The 23,171-nt window shown below is 40.3% G+C and overlaps 1 protein-coding gene across 3 annotated transcripts in view; it reads left to right on the forward strand.

Moving 5' to 3' along the window:
• F13A1 (coagulation factor XIII A chain) overlaps positions 1-23,171 on the forward strand; it is a 60,136-nt gene that overhangs the window by 23,287 nt on the left and 13,678 nt on the right. For all 3 annotated transcript variants that reach the window (XM_053951746.1, XM_053951735.1, XM_053951754.1), the window contains exons 5-11: positions 2,869-2,987; positions 8,616-8,723; positions 11,249-11,423; positions 14,542-14,680; positions 20,856-20,959; positions 21,747-21,835; positions 22,691-22,844. In XM_053951746.1, the coding sequence (XP_053807721.1) occupies positions 2,869-2,987; positions 8,616-8,723; positions 11,249-11,423; positions 14,542-14,680; positions 20,856-20,959; positions 21,747-21,835; positions 22,691-22,844 (888 nt within the window). The remainder of the gene's footprint in view (positions 1-2,868; positions 2,988-8,615; positions 8,724-11,248; positions 11,424-14,541; positions 14,681-20,855; positions 20,960-21,746; positions 21,836-22,690; positions 22,845-23,171) is intronic.

Below are 23,171 nucleotides of genomic sequence, written 5' to 3' on the forward strand. Positions count from 1 at the left end.
TGGGAGCATGTTGAAGGGAGGCTAGCAGCTCAGGGCAAGCCTGCTGCTTCCACTTCCACCTGTCTGCTGGTGCTGCTGTGCTCAGCTGTCACTGTCTGCATGAAGAAATGGCTTTTCCAGCGCCACAAGGTCGCTGTGCTGGGGTTGGGGTCCCTCCATGCTGGGTAGAGTTCTCTTGTGTTCATTCACTTTCCCAAACAGAAAGGGTTTCTCTGCGCTCCTCATGTCTTTAGCAAGGGATTCCTCACCAGCAATGCTGTCTTCCTGTGAAGTGTATTTTCACCTTCCCCAACTTCAAGCAGAGTAGCATAGAAGCTAATTTGCTTCTTTGTAGCATTGCTGGTTTTAGTAAATTCCCAGGATAAAAGAAGTGAGTAAAAAGACCTCTGAACTGCTAGAGAAAAAGAACAAACAAAGCCAGCACATTTCTGTGGAATTCTTCTGTTTGTCAGATGTGAGCCTCCACTTGCACAAAATAATTAGGAGTTGCATTATGTAGAGCATGCTTAGCATCAAAGTAGACACAAATGCCTCATATTTTCTTCTAAACAGTCTCAAGGGCAATGAAAGCTGTCAAAAATCAAAGCAGCTGACTTCCCTATAAAACACAAAAGACCTTTTTACCTTATCAAAAACACAAATATTTAAAATAATCGACAGATAAGTTAATCAATTTTCATCTGATTTAGCAAAGATCATGTAGTCTCAAAATAACATAAGCATCTCAATTGATACCAGCAAGATCAATGTTGATATTTTTAATCCCCAAAAGAAAACAACAGCTGTCAAGAAGGCATATGCACACGCTTCACTGAATGTGTAACTGCATAAAAGAAGGTGTGAATTCTCCTTCTTTAAATGAACTCTCTGTACTATTTGTATGGACAGACTTTAATAAAATCCAGAGCTCAGTGAGAGAATGCAGATAATCGTTCAATGAGCAAATCAGGCAAATCCAGCCTAATGAAACAGAGCCTACAGGATCTGTAACACCTGCCATATTTTTAGTGGGATGTTATACAGAACTTGTTGGACCACAAAAAAAGTCATGTAATATACAGTTTCATAAGTTTGACAGTCCCTGCTTGCAGAAATGGCTGCAGCCCTTTCATTCACTGTCAAGTTTGAACACTCCCTTTCCGCTTGTAGCCTCTGAACATAGTAAACCCATGATCATCCACTTTGTACCTGGGTGCAGGCTGAGGTTGACTAGGTCATGGGTAGTGAAAAGCTTACAAACTTCTTAATAGTCCAGCCTTTAGAAGCGAGGTGAATACCACCCTGCCAAATAACAAAAGTATGTCTCAGACCTGTCTACTTTAGGTAAAATTCCATGAAACCTGCTGTTCTTCTGCTTGCTCCAGGTTGTACTTAGTCATCAGAGCCTATACAGCAACTGTCATAAAGCATAACAGGAAGCACTGATCTCCTCAAATGCAATACAGGATCCTTGTATTTAACCCCTGCTTCTCTATCATCCTTTGCATACCAAGGTGGAGGTCATTATGTTACATATCTAGGCGTAATCCATTATGTATATATATATATAGACATAGAAATATAAAAATATCTTGAGGGAAAACAAAACTTTCAGAAGGGTCAGTTGTGTATATTGGCAAAGCCCTCCACCTACTGAGGCCAATGTAAGCCTTGCCACTGATTTTTTTTTTTTTTTTTTTGGGGGGGGGGGGGGGCTCAGGTTTTAGCTTATTTTTGGCCAAATTGCAGCTTCATGGAGAAATGAAGAAGCTCTTGAGGATGAGGTTTACAAGAAAGTGCAAATCTGATTTGCATTTCAACAAAACACAACAAATCAGAAGGCTTTTAAAAGTTAAATTATCCTCTAGTAATTTGTAGTGCGGTGCTGAAGAAATCAACTATGACAGTAGTGAGTGTAGTTTTGTACTTGCTCACATCAAACTGTTGGAAATTCCCTTTAATTTGCTATCTGGAACCGCAGTATGGATTTCCTCAAATTAATTAATTCCCATGCTATTAATTGTTAACGTGTATCTTTTAGTCTCAAAATACAAGCATTGGCACAGGAAAGAAATCTTCAACTATTCTAGCATCACAGCCTGCTTCATACTTACCTGTGAACATCTCAGTGGTTTCATGTCATTCAGAGTTCCTTATGAATGTTAATAATGAGTTATTTACATATGTAAATCATGTTTGCAAGTCAAGCATCCATGCATATGCTCTTGATTTTTTATATAAGTCCAGTCTAGAATCTACCCTTTGTGTATGTTTTGATAAAGACCTCATCCAATTACTTCCTGTTCTCACTTAGACCCTTGAATTTCTCCTCATGTTACCTGGTCAGTCAAGCTATGTGGGGAAGGGATACTCCAATCAATAACTAATGCACAGAAAAGGCAACCAAACCTTTCTCTTAATATGTTATAAAAACTGTATTCAATTTTTTAATGCACTACAGATTTTTCTGTAGATATCTTGACCTGAGCTGTTTTCCATTAACATTAATAGGTTTGAAATTGTTCTTTGATCTTTTTGTACAGATGCAGAATTGCATCATGGTGCTCCAACTTTTAAATTAGTTGTACACACTAATCATAAAATTCTTGATAAGATGTGATATTTTAATTCTACTTTACAGATCCTGAGAAAACTGGCAGGAGTTGCCAGCACTTTTCCATCTTGCATGCTTTTAAGTTGTGTATCATATTCTTGACTAGGATGACTACCTCCTTATCCCTGTACTCTGTTGAAGCAAGTAATGCTTCATTTGATGCAAAAGGGGTACTTTTCATCAAAGATGAATGTATTATGTGCTAAGGTGTTTTATCTGTCCTATGTGAAAATTAAGCACTTGTACTAATATTTATTTTTGGTAAACTAATGCAGTGGATGCTGTGTACCTTGATGACGAGAAAGAAAGGGAAGAATATGTCCTGAATGATGTTGGCATTGTATTCCATGGAAACGTCGAAGATGTAAAATCAAGAAGCTGGAGTTACGGGCAGGTGAGCTGTTTAGATCTTCTCTGGATGCTCCCAGTAGGACTGCAAATGAGTTTAATTGACACCAGTCTGTGGTTGAGACTGTGGGCTCTGGAATGCATTATTGCTTTCTCCTTCAGAAAGATAAGGGGTATCATTTTAAAATTGTATGAAGTGGCTATATGCCTAATCCAGAAAAGCAATACTATCATAGCTGATATTTAAAGACCTTGTTTCAGGGGCATATTTCAGCTACTAAGAGACTGCCTGTTGGAAGTTATAATCATTAGCTGAGGTTTCCACAGGGCAGAGGTATTTCTGCTGCTGCATTATTGCTGCTTCAGGATCAAATCAATTTATGAAAAGTAGAGTTGTTTGTTTGGCTTTTTTCATTTTTTGACAACAGGTCATATTGCTTTTTGACTTTTCTTTTTAGCTTTAGCAACTTGGTGGAATTAATTCTGTTCTTCTTGAGAGTCAGATAGTGACAAGTTTCCTATGAAAAACTAGTATTTAATTCCAAAATTTTAAATTCTGGGGGAATCTCTTTCTTTTCTGCCTGGACTTGATAACATCAGTCTCCAGTGGTCTCTTGCAGTCTGGAGGAGACAACTTCCACTAAACTGGAGTGGGGTATTGGTGTGTCTTCAATAACATATAATCATAGAATAATTTGTGTTTGAAGGGATTTTTAAAGATCATCTGTTTCCACCACCCCACAATGGACATGAACACCTTCCATTAGACCAGATGCTCAGATTCCTGTTCAGCCTGGCCTGGAACACTTCCAGGGATGGACCATCCACAGCTTCTCTGGGCAACCTGTTCCAACAGTTTACCACCATCACTGTAAAAAACTACCCCTTTTTATGTAATCTAAACCAACCCTCTTTTAGTTTAGAACCACTACCCCTTGTCTCAGACTTTTTACTTACCTATTTTACCTCAACCTTCTTGTAAGAACTACCCAGCCTAAAAATCCCTATGGGATGGAAGAATGTTAGAATGGGAAAAAGGCATTGCCAAGCAGAACTGAAATGATAGCAAAAGTATAGCCCTAGCTGTCACTCAGAGGGGCTCCAATGGACAGATACTGGACATGGTGAATTTGTCTCATCTCCTGGATTTTCAAAACAGCACAATTAAGAAGGTATTTCCTTACTACTGTGGTGATGAATCCATTCAGTTTTTGTGGCACCTCCCTAGCACAGCCTTGCAGAAGGGTCCTTACATCTTGCTTTCTCTCCCTCAGCTAAATACCACCTCAAAGCTTGAGCAGGATGGATTGCCAATGTGCTTGCCCTGGAGAGCTCTTTGAACTCACATCTCTCTTTTTTCCTAATCTAAGGGTACAATTTCATCTTTTTTTTCCTGTGGCAGCACTGCATTAGGGAGTTCCTGCCTCTGCACCATTCCTTTGGTTGTGTCAATGCTGTTGTTTGCAGGCTCTGACTGGTTTCCTGACTGTGACAAAAACAACCTGTAAATAAGGAGTGGGGAAGAAGGAAATTCTATAAACTGCTGGTGCCTCTGATATAAGAGATGTGGAACCAGATCCTGAGGCCAAAGCTGGTCTTGCATGTAAGCTGATCAAAAATGCCCCCTCCTGGCCCTTCTTTCCCCCTGCAAGCACTTGTGAAGCCATGCAGTGACTCAGATTGGAGAGCTGATCTAGCTGAATGAGCATCTCCTTGATTTGAATGAGCATTATCCTAGATTTGGGATTCACTCTATGACATGTAAGGGGGAGGGAGAGAGGGGAATAAGCAGCTGGAGGTGGAAGACGTTGCTTAAACCGGCTGCTGGGTTTATGTCCTAAGATTCTACATTTATGGCCTACGGTGGCTTGGCCTGAAGTGTTCATATTCTGGGAATCTGGCATCTTCCTAACACAAATACCAGCCTTCCTTGAGAAACTGCATTATTTATTTGGTTTTGCTAGGAAGTAGTTCTGCCTGGGAGATTAGGGCCATTCCATAGTCCTTTTTCATGTACTTTGGAAATGGGAATTCCTGCGTTGGCTGAAATCAGAGGACCTGATTTTCACCCTATGCTGTGGTGCACCTTTTGCTATTGGTTGCACACGTGAAAGCTGAGTGTGGCAGATGCATCTCAACAGGACCAAGTCAAGAGCTTTAATGGAATTAGTAATTTTGTAGGGGTTTAACAGTCATGTCAATCTGCAAAGGATCACAAAAATATTCTTCTAGTTCCCTTACTTTCAGTGAAATGGAGGACAGAATGTTCCTGTTCTTACCCTGTCCATTTCCAACCATTAAAGACACATTTTTGGCAATCCTGTATGTTAAGAACAAGACCACTGCTATGAGTGAGTAAAAGTACTAGCAGAATGGCCTATATTATGAATATATCATACTTTATGGTTTTCATATTTATAATATATCATACATTATGCCTTTTATATTTATGATATATAGCCCTTTACCACATGTAAGTAAAAAGCACAAGGCCACACAGAGTTATAGAGGTGAAAGGCATATAGTCATATACAAAAATGCAGATAGACTCGTGCATGGTAATGTTCTTAAGCTAAAAGATTACTTAGGACAATCACAGCTGGAAACTTTAACAGAGGTTGTAAATTGAAAAGGAGCATAGAGTTCAAAACTGGTTGGAGATGGTTCTCAACCTGCTGTCTGTAATGAGAAGCATCAACATGAGAGGAGAAAAGGCAAGAAACATGGACAGAGGAAAACAACAGTTGAAACATGGCTGCAATGAATGAGGATGGAGGTGCTCCTTGTAACATGACTGCAATCCCTCCTAAGAAACTTTAAAAGGCAGTCACTCAGAAAATTCCATGGAGGATCCAGGGGAAATTTGGCTTTGGAAGAAATCTAGGCACATAGGAATTCTCTAGCTAAAATTATCAGAAGTTGGATGCTATATCGATCATTTAATGTTGACTTTTGGTTTTGTGAGAAGAATAAAATAAAACAGGTGGGCATAGAGTTCTGTTGCCATCATGGCTTCTCTTGTGTCCACACATTGATCTGCTTGAGCTTGGAAACCCACTGTACCATGCAATTCTACAGCAGGTGCGTTTGGTCAGGTCAGACAACAGGTGACATGAAATCACATCTGCCTGCAACTGACTGTGAGAAATACAGCCTTAAGTCAACCAGTGCAAAAAGTGATACAGCCTCTCTTACTTTGGTTTAAATGGACGATCACCTATTACAAACAGTTTAGCATGCAGGTGGATGCCCAGGACAGCTACATGTGCTGCTCCGTAACACAAAGCATATCTGTGTGCACTTCACCTGTGGGTTTTCTCGTGCCTTATTTTCCACCTGCATTTTTTCCCAGGTGGTTTTACCAAAGTTCCTTGCTCCTGAAATAGGTTTATTTTCATTTCAGCTTCAATGAAACAGACAGGGACTGTGCCTGGATCAGGTTCACTCACCTGTCCTATCTGCCCTGCCTACTACTTCTCTGGTTCCTCTGATATTTCAGAGATGTTCAGCCTTATAACTGCTATTTTTCTATTCCACTTCCCTCTAGATAAGATTTTCTTGCCAAGAGTGAGGGCAGAAAACTGATTTAGTTTGATTAATTATTTTTTAAATCCCTTAATAGTCAAGAAGGGCAAAACTGGCCTTAGCATTAAGGCTACTCTGCATCCTACGCTACTGCAAGAGTGTAAGCCAGCTAGCCCTTTCAGCTTGTCCTCTCTTGCCTGTTGATCCAGTTATTTCACAAGCATTCATGTCACTTTTTAAATGCTGAGGTGGAAGGCAACAACCCTGATAGCTATTTATTTCCTCTTTATTTTTTCTGTATATGCTGGCAAGATTGACAATGTCTCATAAACTGTAGATGAGAAAAGTTTAATTTGCAGGGTAAACCTCTTACTGATCTAACCCAGGCCTGATTAATTGAAATGCAGATAGCAGATTTTGATCCTGGTAAAAAATTGTTGGGCCAGACTGCAAGAAAAGGGAATTTGAACCAGGAAGACAGCTGTGAGGGCCCAGAGTTTACATTTTCTGTCGTGAGGATTCTCCTTGGGAAAGAGGCTTTCCACAGCACAGTCATTCACCCGACATTATTTGCATCACATCCCAGTGGAGTGGACTGGGATGTGCAATTATTCAGCTTCCCAGTAATGACAAAATACTAGTAGTGGGTCTCTGAGAAAAACTGATCTCTGTTTCCCTATTCCCAAACAGCATTAATTCAGTTTTGCTCAGACTGTAAAGTGATCATTAGTGAACACCTGCTCCAGAGAAAGTAATTCAGTGCAAGTTTGGGTGATAATAAGAGAGGTGTGCTGCCTTGGAGGATGTTTGCTGAAAAGGATCCATATGGCAGTGGTACCCTCAAGGCAAAAGCAAAGGACTTCCATTGGCCAGGAGATGTCTGAAGATGGTGAAACATGATGGTGCTTCCCCTTTCTTGGCTTATGACAGAGCTTAGTGTCTAGGATGTCACTTCTATCCTTCCCGTCTTCCCTGCTGTATCAGCAGCAGTCTTTAATCTTTGGGGCTTCCTTTTCAGCTCTCTGACCTCACTCTTCATTCTCCTCTCCCCAGACTGCCAAAGCAGCAGTTTGATCTGGGGTCTTCTTACTTTCTTCAGGAGGCAAAGTTCAAGATGGCCTTATCTGCCAAGAAGCCTTAAGCCAGGCTGTAGAGAGTTAGGAAATCAATCCAGCTCTAGTAGCAGCTTGAGAGCAAAAATCCTATTAGCATGAATCATATCTTTCAGGATGCAAGCATAGAACATAAAACCTAACACCATGGAGTTTCTGTCACAGCCTTGAATGTTAATATGAGTTTGTGTATCTAGAAGGTATTTGTTTTATTATTGTGCATTTCCCTGTCTGCTACCATTTTCCAGAGGACAGAGGTATTTTCCTCTGCTATGCAGTTTCTTCTAAGGAAAATGAAATACATAGCAGGGCAAGTTCTGTGACAAATGGTTTCTGGTCTATTTAGACACCTCTGCCCTCAATTCATTCTTGTGCTTGTTCATGCTAGATTGAAAAAAATGTACCTTTTCACTCTATTTTTGAAGAAGACTGCTTTAGGTCACTTGGTATTTTTGATGTCTAAATTTTTTAGACCAGGATTAATCTATATAATAAGCTTTTTACTTGTCAGTTTTAAACAGATTTTTAAAATAACTTTGAAATACAAGTGTCTTCAAATTACCACTGGCAAACCATTTATTGTTCAAGTTCCCAGCAATGCACCAGCTGTGTCGGAGATGCCCTGGAATTAGTAGGTCTGGAATCTGTGAAGGACATAAAGTCCTTTGCAAGTAGACAAGATTCTTGTAGTTATTATTATATACCCTCCTATTATATACTTGTTAGCACTTAAAATTTCATGTCCTTTCAGAAAGTCTGTGTTGTCATTCCAACCTTCTGGAAACTGGACTGAGATTGAATTGAAAATTACACTCTCTTCCCTCACAGACTCTCACATTTTTATTTTTTTTCCCACACCTGAGTGATTATTCCAGAAGAAAATTTCTATTGTTAAACACAGAGCTTTGATGTGACCAGCTAATTTTGAAACTGATCAGCAATTACAACAACAGGGAAAAATAGCTTTGCCTGTTCTTTCCAGAATAAAAAGCGAGTCAATTTTTCCCCTGTGTCCCTTTTTATTTTCTTTTATCTAGTTTGAAGAAAATGTTCTGGATGCTTGCCTGTTCCTGATGGACAAGGCAGAACTGGAGCTCTCTGGTCGTGGAAACCCAATCAAAATCTGCCGTGTTGCCTCAGCAGTGGTATGTAATGGATGCCTAATATGTGTCAGAAGGGACTCTTAAATCAAAGCTGGGCTGATTTAACTGGCCCTCTTGCCTTGACATGCTCTCTACAATACACAACAGATCAGTTGTCCATTCTGACAATTGTCCATTCTGGGGTCTGACATTTTATTTCTCTCCACTGAAGTTCAAGTAACTGCTGTTGGCTTATTGCCTTTTCCTGAGGATTGTGCCTCACTGGTGGGAAAGCAACTTTTAGACATTGCATTCCAGGCCTAAGTGTTTCTTATGTGACAATGTGCTCATTTTCCAGTAGCTAATATAATTCAGAAAGCTATTTCTGCTATGGATAATATAGTGGCATGATGGGTGGAATTTTGGATGGGGATCTGAGGGACTTTATGTGGACTCCAGCGCTAACCTCAGTGGGGTCTTAGAACCCTGCAATGGTGCATGTTGTTGTCTCTGATCCAAGCCCCAAATTACCTAATCAGGCTGAGAACAATTACATAAGTGGGCTGCTTTGGCCCCAGAGGAAAACACTATGGAAACTGTCCTCTTTAACATGAGGTCCACAAAACATACCCCAGTCAGAATGAAAGCACCTAAAATAACTGAGAAGACTATCCAGACCTCTATTCTTTCCAGTTGCCAGGCACCAGGAATCATGCTATGGGTGCAAGAGCACTCCCATCCCTAATATTCAGGATGCTAGACTCATCCAGGTTGTGGAAGACAGAGGCTGAGTCCTCTCTTTTGCCTTATTAGAGGTCTGAACTGATGCTTTCTGCTTCCCAGAATAATACTCTAGTCATTGAGTTAGAGTAATTAGATGTTCTCCTGAGCCAGCTACCAAAATAGACTGTCCACAATAGATGATTCTTTAACCCATTTGTTATAGCATTTGCCCAGGCTTTAAGAAAATGGGCTCTTTGTCTTAGGAGACATTGAAGTGGAATCTCCAGCCTCTCAATCTTGGATGTTAAATAGAATAGCTTCAGCAAGAAGTATTGAGAACACCTCTACTTCTCTTTGTCTTTTAACATTTTAGTTCTTTCACCCCAGACATTAGAAATACAGCTTTGGACCTCTGGATAGAAGAAAGAATCAAAGAATCAACTGTGGTTTCCTCATCTCTGAACTAGTAGATGCAAAAGTTTCTCATGTGGAAATCCTCAGGACAGAATTGAAAAAAGTTTATGAATCCAAATAGGGCTTGGATATTAGTTAGATTTTGAGCCACTCAACATTTTAGAGAAATGGAGGAGTTCACCATTGGAAATCCAGGACTCAAAAGACTTTAGGGCTAATCTGCAGAATTGGGCCATAACTGGGTAGGGGGTTTGGTCATTGAAATCTGGAACTGAGTAAGAAGTGGGCAAGAGGTGCTGAAGTCCCGCCTGTGTTACTTAACCTCATTCTTGCTCAGGTTGAAATGTGGTAGACTTGAGCTTGTCTGAAGACATGCTCCCCTCCCCCTCCCCCCCCCCCCCCCACCGAGGCTTTCTGGCAGGCATGGCAGAGCAGGTAGAGTCCCTCTCTTCTTCCACTCATTACAGTCAGAGTAGAGACTGAAGATCAACATGCTGTCCTGTCCTTGAAGTGATTTTTTTCTTGGCAGGTTTCCTACACCAGTGAGATGGGCACAACCTCTTAACCTGTTGGTTATGACTCTGAATACTTATCTCAGTTCAGTCCTAGAGTTCACAGGAAGTCGATTTTCTAATTATAAATAGTAGTTAATGCAGCCAAAAGCTTTTAAATGAGAATTGTGATTTATTTGGCTGGCATGTAGCTGTTCCACATTAGCATAATTAAAAGGTACAGCGTGAATGAGTTTTTTGCACGGCCTCAACTGGTTTGGTTCAAATTGCAGCTAGGAGACGTATTGCTTGTTAATGCCTATCAGTATAGCCATTAGTCAGCAAAACTCTTTGCTTTGTATAATCTTTCCAGAGGAAAACTTACACAGCAAATTCCTTCATGTTTTCATGTGGGCCAGACCAAAGGAATTAGTTTCTAATCTGAAAATAACAGTAGACTGGTTCTCCTCTCAATCTGTTGTAAATCAGGAGTGATTTTATTAAAATCTCTGGGCTGATATGGACAGCGAAACAGACGATGAAAAGAATACAGCTTAATATTTCTGAGACTTGCTTACCAGTATATAACTGATTGTGTTTATTAAAAAAACACAACAATAAGCATGTTTATTGTTAATTAAACTTATTAACTAGCAACATGGATCCTCATTGTGGTGATTTAATTTCAGATTTATTTTTAATTTTTAATTTTTAATTTTTAATTAATTTTTAATTTATTTTTAATGTTTGGCCTTCATTCAGAATTGTTCAGTGATAGAGAATCCATGGACCTTAACAAGATTGTCCTATTTATCCCCCTACCTTCATAATGAAACACTTCTATCTTACTTTCTAGCCTAAACTTGGCTATATTCACTCTCATCCTATCTGTTTCCTGAGTTAAAGAGCTTTTTGTTATTCAGTCTCTGACATCTCTAAGCTCATTTCCTTTCATTTTAGATTAACTCCAGGGATGACAACGGTGTGATTGCTGGATCCTGGAACAATACGTATGATTATGGTGTGGCACCTTCAGCCTGGACGGGAAGTGTGGACATTCTCTTGGAGTACTACAGTTCTAAGCAACCTGTCCGATATGGCCAGTGCTGGGTTTTTGCTGGTGTCTTCAACACATGTAGGTATCTTTGAGAAAAGTTCCAAGCTGCTGTGTGGTTCCTGCTTAACAGAGTTTTTAGGTAAAACTAACTAAAATACTTCCTACCTCTAGGAAGTATATCTAGCTACTTACTCCAGGAGTAAATAGTAGAGGTACTTAAAAATGCATGGCTAAAATAGATGGTCTTTAAATAAACCTCTAGCGTGTCCTTCAGGTCAGCTGCTCTTCCACACAAATCTGTTAACTATTTATTGGTTCAGTGAAATGTATTCAGTGACTCACTAGGGTAAGTTTGTGTGAAAGAAAGTTAAATCCTTCAGCATAGTGCACATTTCTGTTGAGAATTCTTAGACAGAGTACTTGTTGTCTAGACCTAAAAGATTAAATTGCTATCCAATATGGGATATGTGATAGTGTTTCTGCTCCAGAAAGGCCAAATCTTACCTAATGAGTATTGCTTCTAGAAAAATTGAGGTCCACTGTCCCTGCATCTGTTAACTGACCACTGTTAACATTTTATATGGAGTTCATGAGCCAGAAGAATGGAGAAAATAAATGATGGCCTAGTTTTATGAATTGTCTAGCACTATAAGGTTAAGTCTAAACACATTTGGTCAAACCAGAGTTCTAGTGTTGCGGTAAACAGAATATTGCAGGTCATAAAAACCGGTGGGGAAAGCAGCGTTGGATTGGTCCCATATTTTGACTGTCTAGCACTTTGTAACATCATTTGCTAATGCACAGAAACACACTTTGTGGCCTCCTATGAAGTTGCTCCAGCAGGTCCATGTCCTTCCTATGCTGGGGACCCCAGAGCCGGAGGCAGCTCTTGGGGTGGGGTCTCAGCAGAGCAGAGCAAAGGGACAGAATCCCCTCCCTTTGGGAGGCCACACTGCTTTGGATGCAACCCAGGATACAACTGGGTTTCTGGGCTGCAAGTGCACACTGCCTGGTTATGTTGGGCCTCACACAATGGGTTTGAAAAAGTTCATGCAAATGTTTCTTATGGATGCAATTCCTCGCAGTGGATTCCATGGGCCGCTTTGTCTTCTCTGCCCGCTGCCTTATCTGGATTTCCCTAGATCACAGACAGACACACACCCACACCAGTTCTCCCACCTTCCCCCTACACTTGCCCTGAATCACCACTATGCAATAATTTGCCTGTAGGCCACTGTGAAACTGGGACGATGCAGCAGAGCCCGGAGCCTGCTGTGTTAAAGGAGGAGGGCGTATTTATCTGGGGCAAAACTTGACTTGGTTTGCTGACTAAGTTAGTCAAGTCAGAGACCTGGCACTTTGCACTGCAAGTATAAAGTTTGCTGAGCATTATGAAACACAGATACTGTCCAGTATTGGCTGATCTGGTGATAGCCACCGACACATCCAGCTGCTGACCACTGCACAGGGGACAGCAAAGGTCCAAACAATCACATGCAGCTATCAGGGTTGTTTTGAGGTGTTTTTAGTCTCTCTCATCTGTCAGTGTTTTATCATTGTGGCCAGTCCAGCTTTCCAAGGTCACTATATTGTACACTCCAGATACTCATCTGTTAAAAATGCTAAAACATTCCAAAAAATGCTCATTAATCTTGAAATTGTCAGACAAATTATTTCCAATGAGCCCTGATGGCCCATGTGCTGGAAGCCTGGGAGGGTACTTGAATTAAGTTTAATCAATAGATACATATGGTATTGGATGCATCCAGGTAATTTTTCATCCAGGAACTTGAAATGAATGTGCAGTGTTACACTTTATTGGGAGTCACAGTAGTGACAGTAATGAATATACAAAACCCAGCAGTAGCAGCAGGGCTGTTCAGCTCTGCAGCATTGGAACTATTTTTAAATAGGATTTTCAATAAAAAATCTTTTCCCTAAAAAAAAAAATCCAGAAACAAACAAAAAAAAAACCACACAACCCCCCCCCCCACCAAAAATCCACCCCAAACTAAAAACCACTGTCACCATGACCACCAAAAACCAACCAAAAAATGAAAAAAAAAAACCAACAAAAATAATTTTTGAAAACCCGAAAACAAGCAAACAAACAAAACCCAAAAAAACCAAAAAACCAAAACAAACTCCATCAACCACTAAAAACCCCTCACCCTCTGTTTTCTGCAGAACCATGTTGGCTCCTAAATTGAAAGCCAGGTACCTTTTCTGGCTGAGACAAAGTATGTCATCTGGAGTAGCTGAGATGATGTGTCACCCCACAGACCCGTTCCCCTAGCCCAGGGATGTGCTCCATGCCTATTTATCTGCCAGGGCACACAACAAACACAGAAGCCTATTGATGCACTGTTGCAGACTATGGACATAGCTGTAGCATTTCCACAGTTTTTCCACTCTTAAATTTACCACTTGTCAAATGGTAAGAAGGGTCATCAGTGCTATTTTGTGATGGTGTGAGAGTTAGGGCTAGAGGCTTTCTTTCTTATCCTCCTTTTATGGTCTTAATAAAAGAAGGGACTATTAACTAAAAAATGCTGTTACTTGGCAGGCAATATGAATTATGTAATGCATTTTATTCAGATTCTCAAACCCTGTCATTTCAGTTGCAAATAATGCAGCTTTTCCCCATTGTTAACAATCATTTTCTACTTTATTCTTTGTGTTCTTCACATCCAGTCTGACAGCAGACATCAAACAGGAAAATTCCAAATAAAAACTCCTTAAAAGGAGATACTTTCTATTAATTTTCTTTTTAGCATAATCTTATAATTCTCCCGAGTTACTGATACTAAGAGACCTAATATATTGTGTATCTCTTGCAAGCTCAAACTTCTTTTTCTTTGTATCACATTTGATCATGCAGCTGACCTGTTGCACCCAGATTTGACCTGAAATTCTGCCATGTGGTCACTATGCAAAGCTGCTTTGAAACTATTGGTAATCAGCTGCTTCGGCTATATCCCTTGTACCAGTATTTGTCTTTAATGCTCATAATTTTGAGACCAAATCGAATATTTAGCATGTGCAATATAAATCAGATAGGAGGAATTGTTTGGGTTGATTTGACTGAGTTTTCTTGTTTTGTTCTAGTTATTAATATTTCTGTCCTCTCATCCTGTCATCCATGAATGCCCTCTCCATATTTGTCCTTCTCATCACACTTCTGTCTTTGCCACAGTTCTGAGATGCTTGGGAATACCTGCAAGACTCATTACCAACTACTCTTCTGCCCATGATAACAATGCAAATTTACGGATGGACTTCTTTCTGGATGACGAAGGAAAAGTGGACACCAGACTTACAAAAGATTCTATCTGGTAAGTCCTCCTGGAAAATGCCTTTAATGTATCAATGATAAAAGTAGTAAAAAACCATGATGGCAATGCCTGTATTGTGTTTATTTCTCTGTGCATTGAAGAACACTGCTGGCTTATGTGAAACAGAATGAATGGATTGTTGGTAGGCTGACTAATATGAAGCCTTGTGGTGTAATCAGGCAACCCTTGGGGGATTCTGCTATTAATGTTCCCATACAGTGTTCATTTAAGCACACTGGAGAGCTGGAATGGGCTTATGCTCCTTAGGGACTAGTTTTCCTGAAAATGGAAGGGGGTAGGATGGGCACGTCCGTCCTTCTAGAGCCAGGCTCCAAGGGGCACCTCAATATCTATGGAAAAGCACCCTTTTTGATCTGCTTGGGCCAAGTTTCCCATATTTGTAGACTGGTTTTACATTGTATGCACACAGTCATTGTGGCAAAGAGGTGCTTTCCAAAATAAACCCACTTCAGCTGAAAAAGAAACAAGACAACGTATCATAAAAGATACTGAAATGCTATCACCAGATTTATAAAAAGGAAACTCCCTAGGGCCAAGAGGAGTTTACACATTCAGTTTGAGAAGGCAGTCCTCTAACTGGCTCTTCAAACTCTTACTGTCTTCTGTCTGACAGGAGAATTGTAGCATATATTGATTATATGCTCTGTGGGATATTGGTCCTCAAGCCTCTCCTCCTCAGAGTGAAGAAATGAATGTGACCTCTACATTCCTATATTCAGGAGATACTTGTCCTATTCAATGTTAATATACCTGATTTGTGTCAATGATACCTTCAACTCATTAGCATAGCAGCTCATCAGCATGTTTCATTAATGACTTAATCTCTGGAAGTCTTTGTATTAAAACTGTAATAAACCCACTATGTGGTGGAGGAAATGACTGAGCCTATTGCTGTGACATCTTTTTATGCGATTTCCATAATCAAGAGGAAATCTAAGGAAAGCAGGTTCATTTACTTGTGTCACAGCATGACAGAGTAGTTGAGACTAGAAGGGATCCTTGGAAGTCACCCAACCCTCCTGCTCAAAGCACCATCAGCTAGAGCAGGTTGCTCAGGTCTTTGTCCAGCTGGTCTTTAAGTATCTCCAAGGACAGGCACCCCACAACTTCTCTGGGAAACTTGTGCCAGTGCTCAACCATTTTCACAGTAAGAAAAGTGTTTCCTGATCTTCACACAGATTTTTTCTGTATTTCAGTATGTGCTCATTGCTTCTTGTCCTGTCCTTGAGCTACTGAGAAAATCTGGCTCTGTCTTCTTTCCCTCAATTCCCCAACCAGGAATTTATACACCTGATAAGATCTTACTCAGCCTTCCCATCTTCAGACTGAACAGTCCCAGCTGCCTTAGTTTCTCCTTGTGTACAGTGTCGTATCAGCTATTCCTTCCAGTTTTCTTCATCAGCAAACTCGATTACAGTGAGTCTCGTAATCCAGGTACTAATGAAGCTGTTAAACTGTGTCAGACCCCTGGGGCACACAACTAATGACTGACCTCCGGCTGGGGTGATCACTACTGATCACAATCCTGTGATCCCAGCAATTCAGCCAGTTATCAATATATTTTGCTGTCCATTTGTCGAGTCTACACTTCAAAGGTTTGTCTGTGAGGATGTTCTGGGAGATGGCACTAAAGTCAAAAGGACCAACTCCCATGCAGTGGTCTCCCCTTTGTTCTTTCAGTCACTCATTTCATCAGAAAAGGCTCTCAAGTTTATCAGGCACAGCTGGCTGCTTGTAAATCCATGGTGACTACTGCCAATCACCTAGTCCTTAATAAGTTTGGAAATGTTTTCCAGAAGAACTTGGTCTATAACCTTCCTGGAGATCAAAGGCAAGCTGACAAGTCTCTCTCTCCCTGGATACTCCTCTTTCTTGAAGAATAGAGCAATATTTAATTTCCTTCAATCTGCAGGAACTTCCTCCAGTTACCATGATCTTTTGAAGATCGATATGAGTGGTCTTACAGTGACATTACCAAGCTCCCTCAGCATTTTTCATGAGATTACTTCATATTTTTCATCAGATCCATTGGACTTGTGTGTGTTCAGTTTGTTTAACTGTTCTCTATCTTGTTACTTGTCTAGTTTTCATTGTTCCAAACTTCCACACTGGTTTCATGGGCTATGATTCCTGAGGGCAAATCTTAGTAGTAAAAACCAAGGTAAAGAAATCATTGAATGCCTTCTCCTAATCCTTTGTCACCAGGTTGCCTACTGTGTTCAACAGCAGAGCCACATTCTATAGGCTTCCTTTTGACATTGATTTGCTTGCATTTCTTGCTGCTCTTCATGTCCCTTGACTTGTTTGCTCTGTTCTGGCTTTCCTATACCACTTGTGCTACTTTTGACTGATTTTCTGCACACAAGGATGGACCATTCTTAAGTCTGGAGGAGGTGACTCATGAAAAAACATCCAGCTCTTGTGCATCCATCTACTCAGAACTGCCCCCCATGGGATTCTTCCAAGCAGGCCCTTAAACATGTTAACGCCTGCTGTCCTGAAATCCAGAGCCGTGGTCCTGCTATTTGCCTTGTTGCTGCCTGTTAGTATCCTTGGGCAGTTTTGCTTGCTGTCTGTGAGACAGAAGGACTTCAGCATGTCTCATGCTGGTCCTTTTATGGCTCAGAGAGCTGTAAAGGAGAAGTCTTCTGAAATCTCCTCTGCCTATAAAAGATGTAAAACAAGAACCAGTGACTGGGAGCCTCTGTGTACAATCCATACACACCCAGTAACAGATCATTGCTATGCTTTACAGTTTTCACTGTCTCATCCCTTCTCTCCTTCTCCTAACCTGATCTATGAAGTACATCCCAAATACAACCAACTTTTGACACTTTTACTTCCCTACCTCTATTTTTCCCAGCTGTTTCCCAGGACTTCTTAATTTAATCTCTTTCCTCCTGCATTCTTTTGGGACAGGGTCAGATCATCCAAAATCATCCTAGTCCCAATGAAATCCACATGCAATTTTACACTAGCATTTAATCCTTCCATCCTACATTGCTTTTCCTTGGCTTGATATTTTTTTTTAACTGCCTTGTTCATCCTTTTATCCTCCCAGTGCATTTATTAGTACATGGTGCACATAACCCTTTGGGCATGACTTAATATATACACCTCTTTTCATTTCTCCTCTGTGTCCTTTCTTTTCATTACTCTGTAACACTCCTTGATAGCCCACATGCTGACTTCTAATGACTTGTGTCTTGACCCTGATTTTATTTTTAATGCCTCTTTTATTTCTTTTTTTAAGAGAACAAGCTCAAGGTATTTATAATGATTTTTTAAAATGCATTTCTCACTTTTATTTATAATCTCTTGCATACTGGAAGCAAAGCTCTTTTTCTTTATTAATATATCATTTCTACTGTACTGCTGGAGCTGATCTGTCTTCAGGTCTTAAATACTCTCAGACTTCAGGGATACTTGGAGCCAGGATTTTTAGTCCAATCAATCTCTGAGTGTGGGGCTCCCTCTGAATGTTATCTGACATTTATTTATTTTTATTAAAGATTGTCTTCTCCCTCAGGATAGGAAACAGCACCACTGCCAACAAAACACATATACAAAATTACACAGACTTTGCAAAAAGTTATTTTTATAAATCTGGCCGGATCTGGGGCCATCAGTACTGTCTGTTCTCCTTGTCTTTCTTAATGATGATATAAAGACACTAAAGAATATTTCTCTTGGATGGGAATCAAGACTCACTCCTACTATGAGGTCCAAGCAGATCAACATCAGGATCTCAGCGGAAATTTGCTTGATGTCACTCAACCCCATGGTAGTTCATCCATGTCCGGGCCTGTGGGGAAAGCCCTTCTGAGACCTCTGCTCTCCCATTTAGTTCCAGATCACTTTGCTCTCAATTCTCAACAATATTATCAGTGCCTCACCCTAGCAGTCCCTCTCAACCTCAATGCCTGAACTTGTTAGCTCATAAAAGGGCAGCAGCTGCTTCCAGCATCTGCCTGTCCCATAAGCAATACGACTACTGCTCTAGAATTGTCTTCCAGGCATAAAACCCGCCTGGTCATCTTTTATTAATTTCCCCAATGCTTTTCCCCATTCCCCATGCTTTGTTTAGTCTATCCATAATTATCTCTGTAAATATTTAATGGTCACTGCATTGATCTCTATTGCCTTTCTTGCTTTCTTTAATGTCTCAGGCTTGCTGTAGAATACAAGAATTATAGAATCAGTTCAACAAATTATGGCCATGGAATCAGTTCCTCAGCTATGCTCACTTCTATAGGAAGGTTTCTACTACCTTTGGAAAGGCAAATGTTTCCCTCATCCTCCCTTTCTTAATGCTCACTGCTCTACAAGCAGTGTCTTCCTGTCCATTCAGATTCGATATCCTTATGTGTATTTGTTATTTGCATGGCAGCAGACCTAAAAAAATTGCTATCCTGTTGTGTCCAGCACTACACCAATAGAAGCCAGAAAGAAAGCTCCTGTCCCTAAGACAAATAGAGAAAAAAATAGAAAAACTGTGTTACCTAATTAAATAATTGAAGTAGATCTGCTGTTTTCCACACCGTTACCCTGCTCCCAGCTTTGTTTTTATCATCCTTTCCTTTTGCCTGTTCTTCAGGTTCTTCTTTCACAGAATGCAAAGCCAGTGACACATCCAGCTTTGATTCTAAGTGAACCAGTGAAGGCTTCAGGGCAGAGATTGTGTTTCTCATATGTTGGCATAACAATTTGCAAATACCCACCTTCCATGAAGTGTGTCCCCATTCTCAGGTAGCCCTCAGCAAAGTTCTGTGAGCATGATTCAGCACTGACTACTCTCAGCAGCATAAAAAAATTCTCTGAGTGTGCGTCATTTTCCTTGAATAATTCCTTTTTCTATAGTGCTGCTTCATTAACTCTCCTAACTGACAAGTTTTACCTTTCATTTCCAAGCTTTCATTTCCACTTTGAAATGTCTTGTTAGACAAGCTTCAGATCGTTCTGACTCTGCTCCATAGCTGGTTTTCACCTATAATTAATGAAACGGTCAGAGTTTAACAATCCCCATTTTGGTTGCTAATATCATTGCGTGTACTAGAGGCTATATCAGCAGCTATACAGATGTAAGTTTATTCAGATCTGCTGTAGGATATGTATAATTTGCAAGCAAATTTGCCCCTTTCTCTACTCTTTCTTTCTTTTATTTTTTGCAGTAATGAAATTCAAACACTTTGCTGGCTTTAAGAGAGACCCTCTTTCCAGATTATCTGTTTTTCTTGCTTGTGCTCTCTCTGGAGCATCAGTAGCATTGCTGGAAGTTACAATATCTGTTCATCTTTTCTGCTTATCTTTGAAACACCCAGGGCAGACTGTGATGGTGCTGTACTATTTTTTTAATTCTCCTGAGCATCCAGCCAGGTGAGAGTGTTTTAACCCTGAGCATCTAGATGAACTACTCTCAGAATTTTATAATTCGGGTCACTGTCCTGGGCCCTAAAGATGCAATTTGGCCCGCAGTGGTTGTACGTAGGTTTTATGTGTGTTTTAGGAGCTCTGACATCATGCATTGGCATGACACATGGGGAAAAACTTACAAGGAATCCACAGTGAAAATAGTTTTAGAAAGGCTGTGCGGGGTCTTTTTCTCAAGCATCATGGAAGCCACAAAGCATGCTTGTTTTGAGCCATGAAAACAAAACTACACACTGTAGGGTGCGGAGTCGATCCCAAATCTCTTAATAAATGATGCCAAAGCTTCAGTCTGAATAATTATAAAGCAGACCATCTTTCATTGGCTTGAAGATTCAAAGTTTGCCTTAGCAGGCAGATTGAAGTGGAGGTGTCTGGCTGGAAAAGGATTCTAATTTGTGTAGCTGTTCATATACCCCCAAAAATCTCCAAACACTGGCATATTTTCTGAGACATTTATACTCAGAACACATTAGAAGAATCAAAAAACCTTCCTCAACTTTCAGTCAAGAAACTACAATGAAGGATTGTGGCTTTCAGATTTTAACAGATAGGAACTAAACTTATAGACCTAAAAATCTGTTCTCTTAAAAGAGTCAACATTTTTATCCCTGAATTGGCAAAAGATGTTATTGAAGCAATGCCAGGACATAAATACACAGGATTTGTTTTGGTCTGTGTGCTTCTTTCCAAGAATTTAATATACTGGTCCCATCTCTTGTCTAAGGAATTATCATTGCTGGAACGAAGCTTGGATGACCAGACCTGACCTTCCTGTTGGTTTCGGAGGATGGCAGGTTGTGGATGGGACACCTCAAGAAACCAGTGATGGTAATATTGCTTGAAGTCCTCCTTAGTTCATCGGGATCTCTGTTTCGAACAATGAGCTGACAATAGCTGAGCCAGTGGCACCTAGCACCACAGGGCCAGTGAAAACTTCTTGAGCCAAATAACCACTCTTGCCTCAGGGCCTTCTCCTGATTTGTTTTGAACTCTAAAATAAATCTGTCCTTATTATGCCCTGCTCATGATGCCCTGGGACACACAGTCCTGCATGAGAAAGGCCCTGCTTGGTACTGAAGAGATGTGATCCTGTTGCCAAAGATGGCTTCTCACATTTTAGAATACCTATATAGGAGCCTGATCAGATTAATTCCCCTTTACTTTATGCAGCCCTAACTGAACTACATGCGCAGACAGTAGGCAGGAGAGAAAAAAAATCACTGGTCTTTCTTTCCAGTCCTTAATTTCACAGCCCTTAAAATACAATCTTCTCAAATTTGTAGCAAGGTCTTTCTCATCCTGTGGTGTACCTGAGTCCTCTCAAAATTACGTGTTTTAACCAAAACCAGCTGTAACTGTTTTTTAAGTGCTTGAGATTTACTGTGGATGTTATAGTGCCTTTAAAGGTACTGAACCACCAGGTTGTTCCAGTCCCAAGTCTGTGTTATCTACAGGGCTGGTAATAAAATTAAGCTTTTTGCTTCTTGGTCAGGAGTTCCTGTAGATTAGAAGATTTCATCAAACCCCAAGAATTCTTTTTATTTGAGAAAATATAATATTTTTTACATGTTTTTAATTTATTTAGTCTCTCACTTTGTCTCTCTTCTCCCCGTAGGTATGTACAGGTGTGGTCCAGCCTCAGTTCAAGCCATTAAACATGGTCACGTTTGTTTCCAGTTTGATGCTCCTTTTGTCTATGCTGAGGTACATATGTGAAAATTTTTACTGCAGTGAGTGATATCAGTGAGACCATAGTGAGACAGAAGATAGGGCTCCACTTCAATTTATGGATTGAGAAGTTACTTCATGTGTACTTCATGTCACAGAACAATCTCCTCATTATGCTTTGACATGCCAGCAGGTGTGATATGACTCTAATGAATGACAGAGATTTGTCTAATCTCTGCTCTCCAATGTAATAATAAGAAAAAGTTGCTCTGACTTAATTGAAACTTCAGGCTGTGGTCATATTTCTTTCCAAGATTCAGGTATGCTGAATGGGTCACTAGCTCTAGCTGCTCATTCTCTTTGCTCACCACATTCCTTTTGGCTGCTGTGGGTCATGGAGATCTCACATGGGTGATTTGACTGACAGATCTGAGAGACAAATATCTCAATAAAGAGATAGACAGCCTGGTCTGGAGTTTTAACTTCTTGCATCACCAGAGGAGGCATTCCCAGAATTGCAATGCTGCAGGACAAGTTTCTTTCTAATTGAATTGTAAATGGCTTAGGACAGAAAAGAATGAAGATATTTTAGCTATTAAGCATTCTCCTCTCTATTTCTAAAGCTTTTTGGTACAAGAAATGTGTAGTAGTGCTCCTCAAATTTGAATGACCTCTCTGTATCCTTGTAAAGTTTACACACTCTGTCATTCTGGAGCTGTGAATAATAAAGTGCATCTCAGCATACGACTAATTTTAAACATGAAATGTTCAAAGGATGTGAGTAATTAGTGGGACTTAAGTCAATGTGTCATTATTTGGGGGGAGATAGGCTGACTCCTCTTCCTCTCTCTGCTTTCATATATCTCAAGCTTCTTTCATTTAATTTCCTAGGTGAATAGTGATATTTTTTACACAAGGATGGAGAAAAATGGAACCCAAGTGGTAGAAAACATTGACACGACCCGTATTGGGCAGTTGATTGTAACCAAAGAAGTTGGAGGCGATGGAATGGTGGACATTACTGAGGAGTACAAGTTCCGAGAAGGTAACCTGAAATGAGCTGGGACCATATGGATGTAGACTTATCTCAGTCAAATCCTGGATGATGACTTGGAAACCTCTGTCATTGAGGGAGCTTCATGGAAAGCTGCCAAAGTGCTCTCTGAAATTCTTTATTTGTAACACCATCCCAGAAACACTGTAGATGCCTTGATCATAAGGCACAAGCAAAGCGTAAACTTTGCTACTCTGAAATGCTTTAGACTAAGTTGTAGTGAAAATAAAGGCTAGTCATGGAGCAACTCAAATCATTCAAAACAATTCAAGTCTTTCTGTACAGATGTTTAGACATTTCATATTCAGGCCAGATGTT

This window comes from Vidua chalybeata, chromosome 1, assembly GCF_026979565.1.
Source record: "Vidua chalybeata isolate OUT-0048 chromosome 1, bVidCha1 merged haplotype, whole genome shotgun sequence".
Lineage (NCBI taxonomy): Eukaryota > Metazoa > Chordata > Aves > Passeriformes > Viduidae > Vidua > Vidua chalybeata.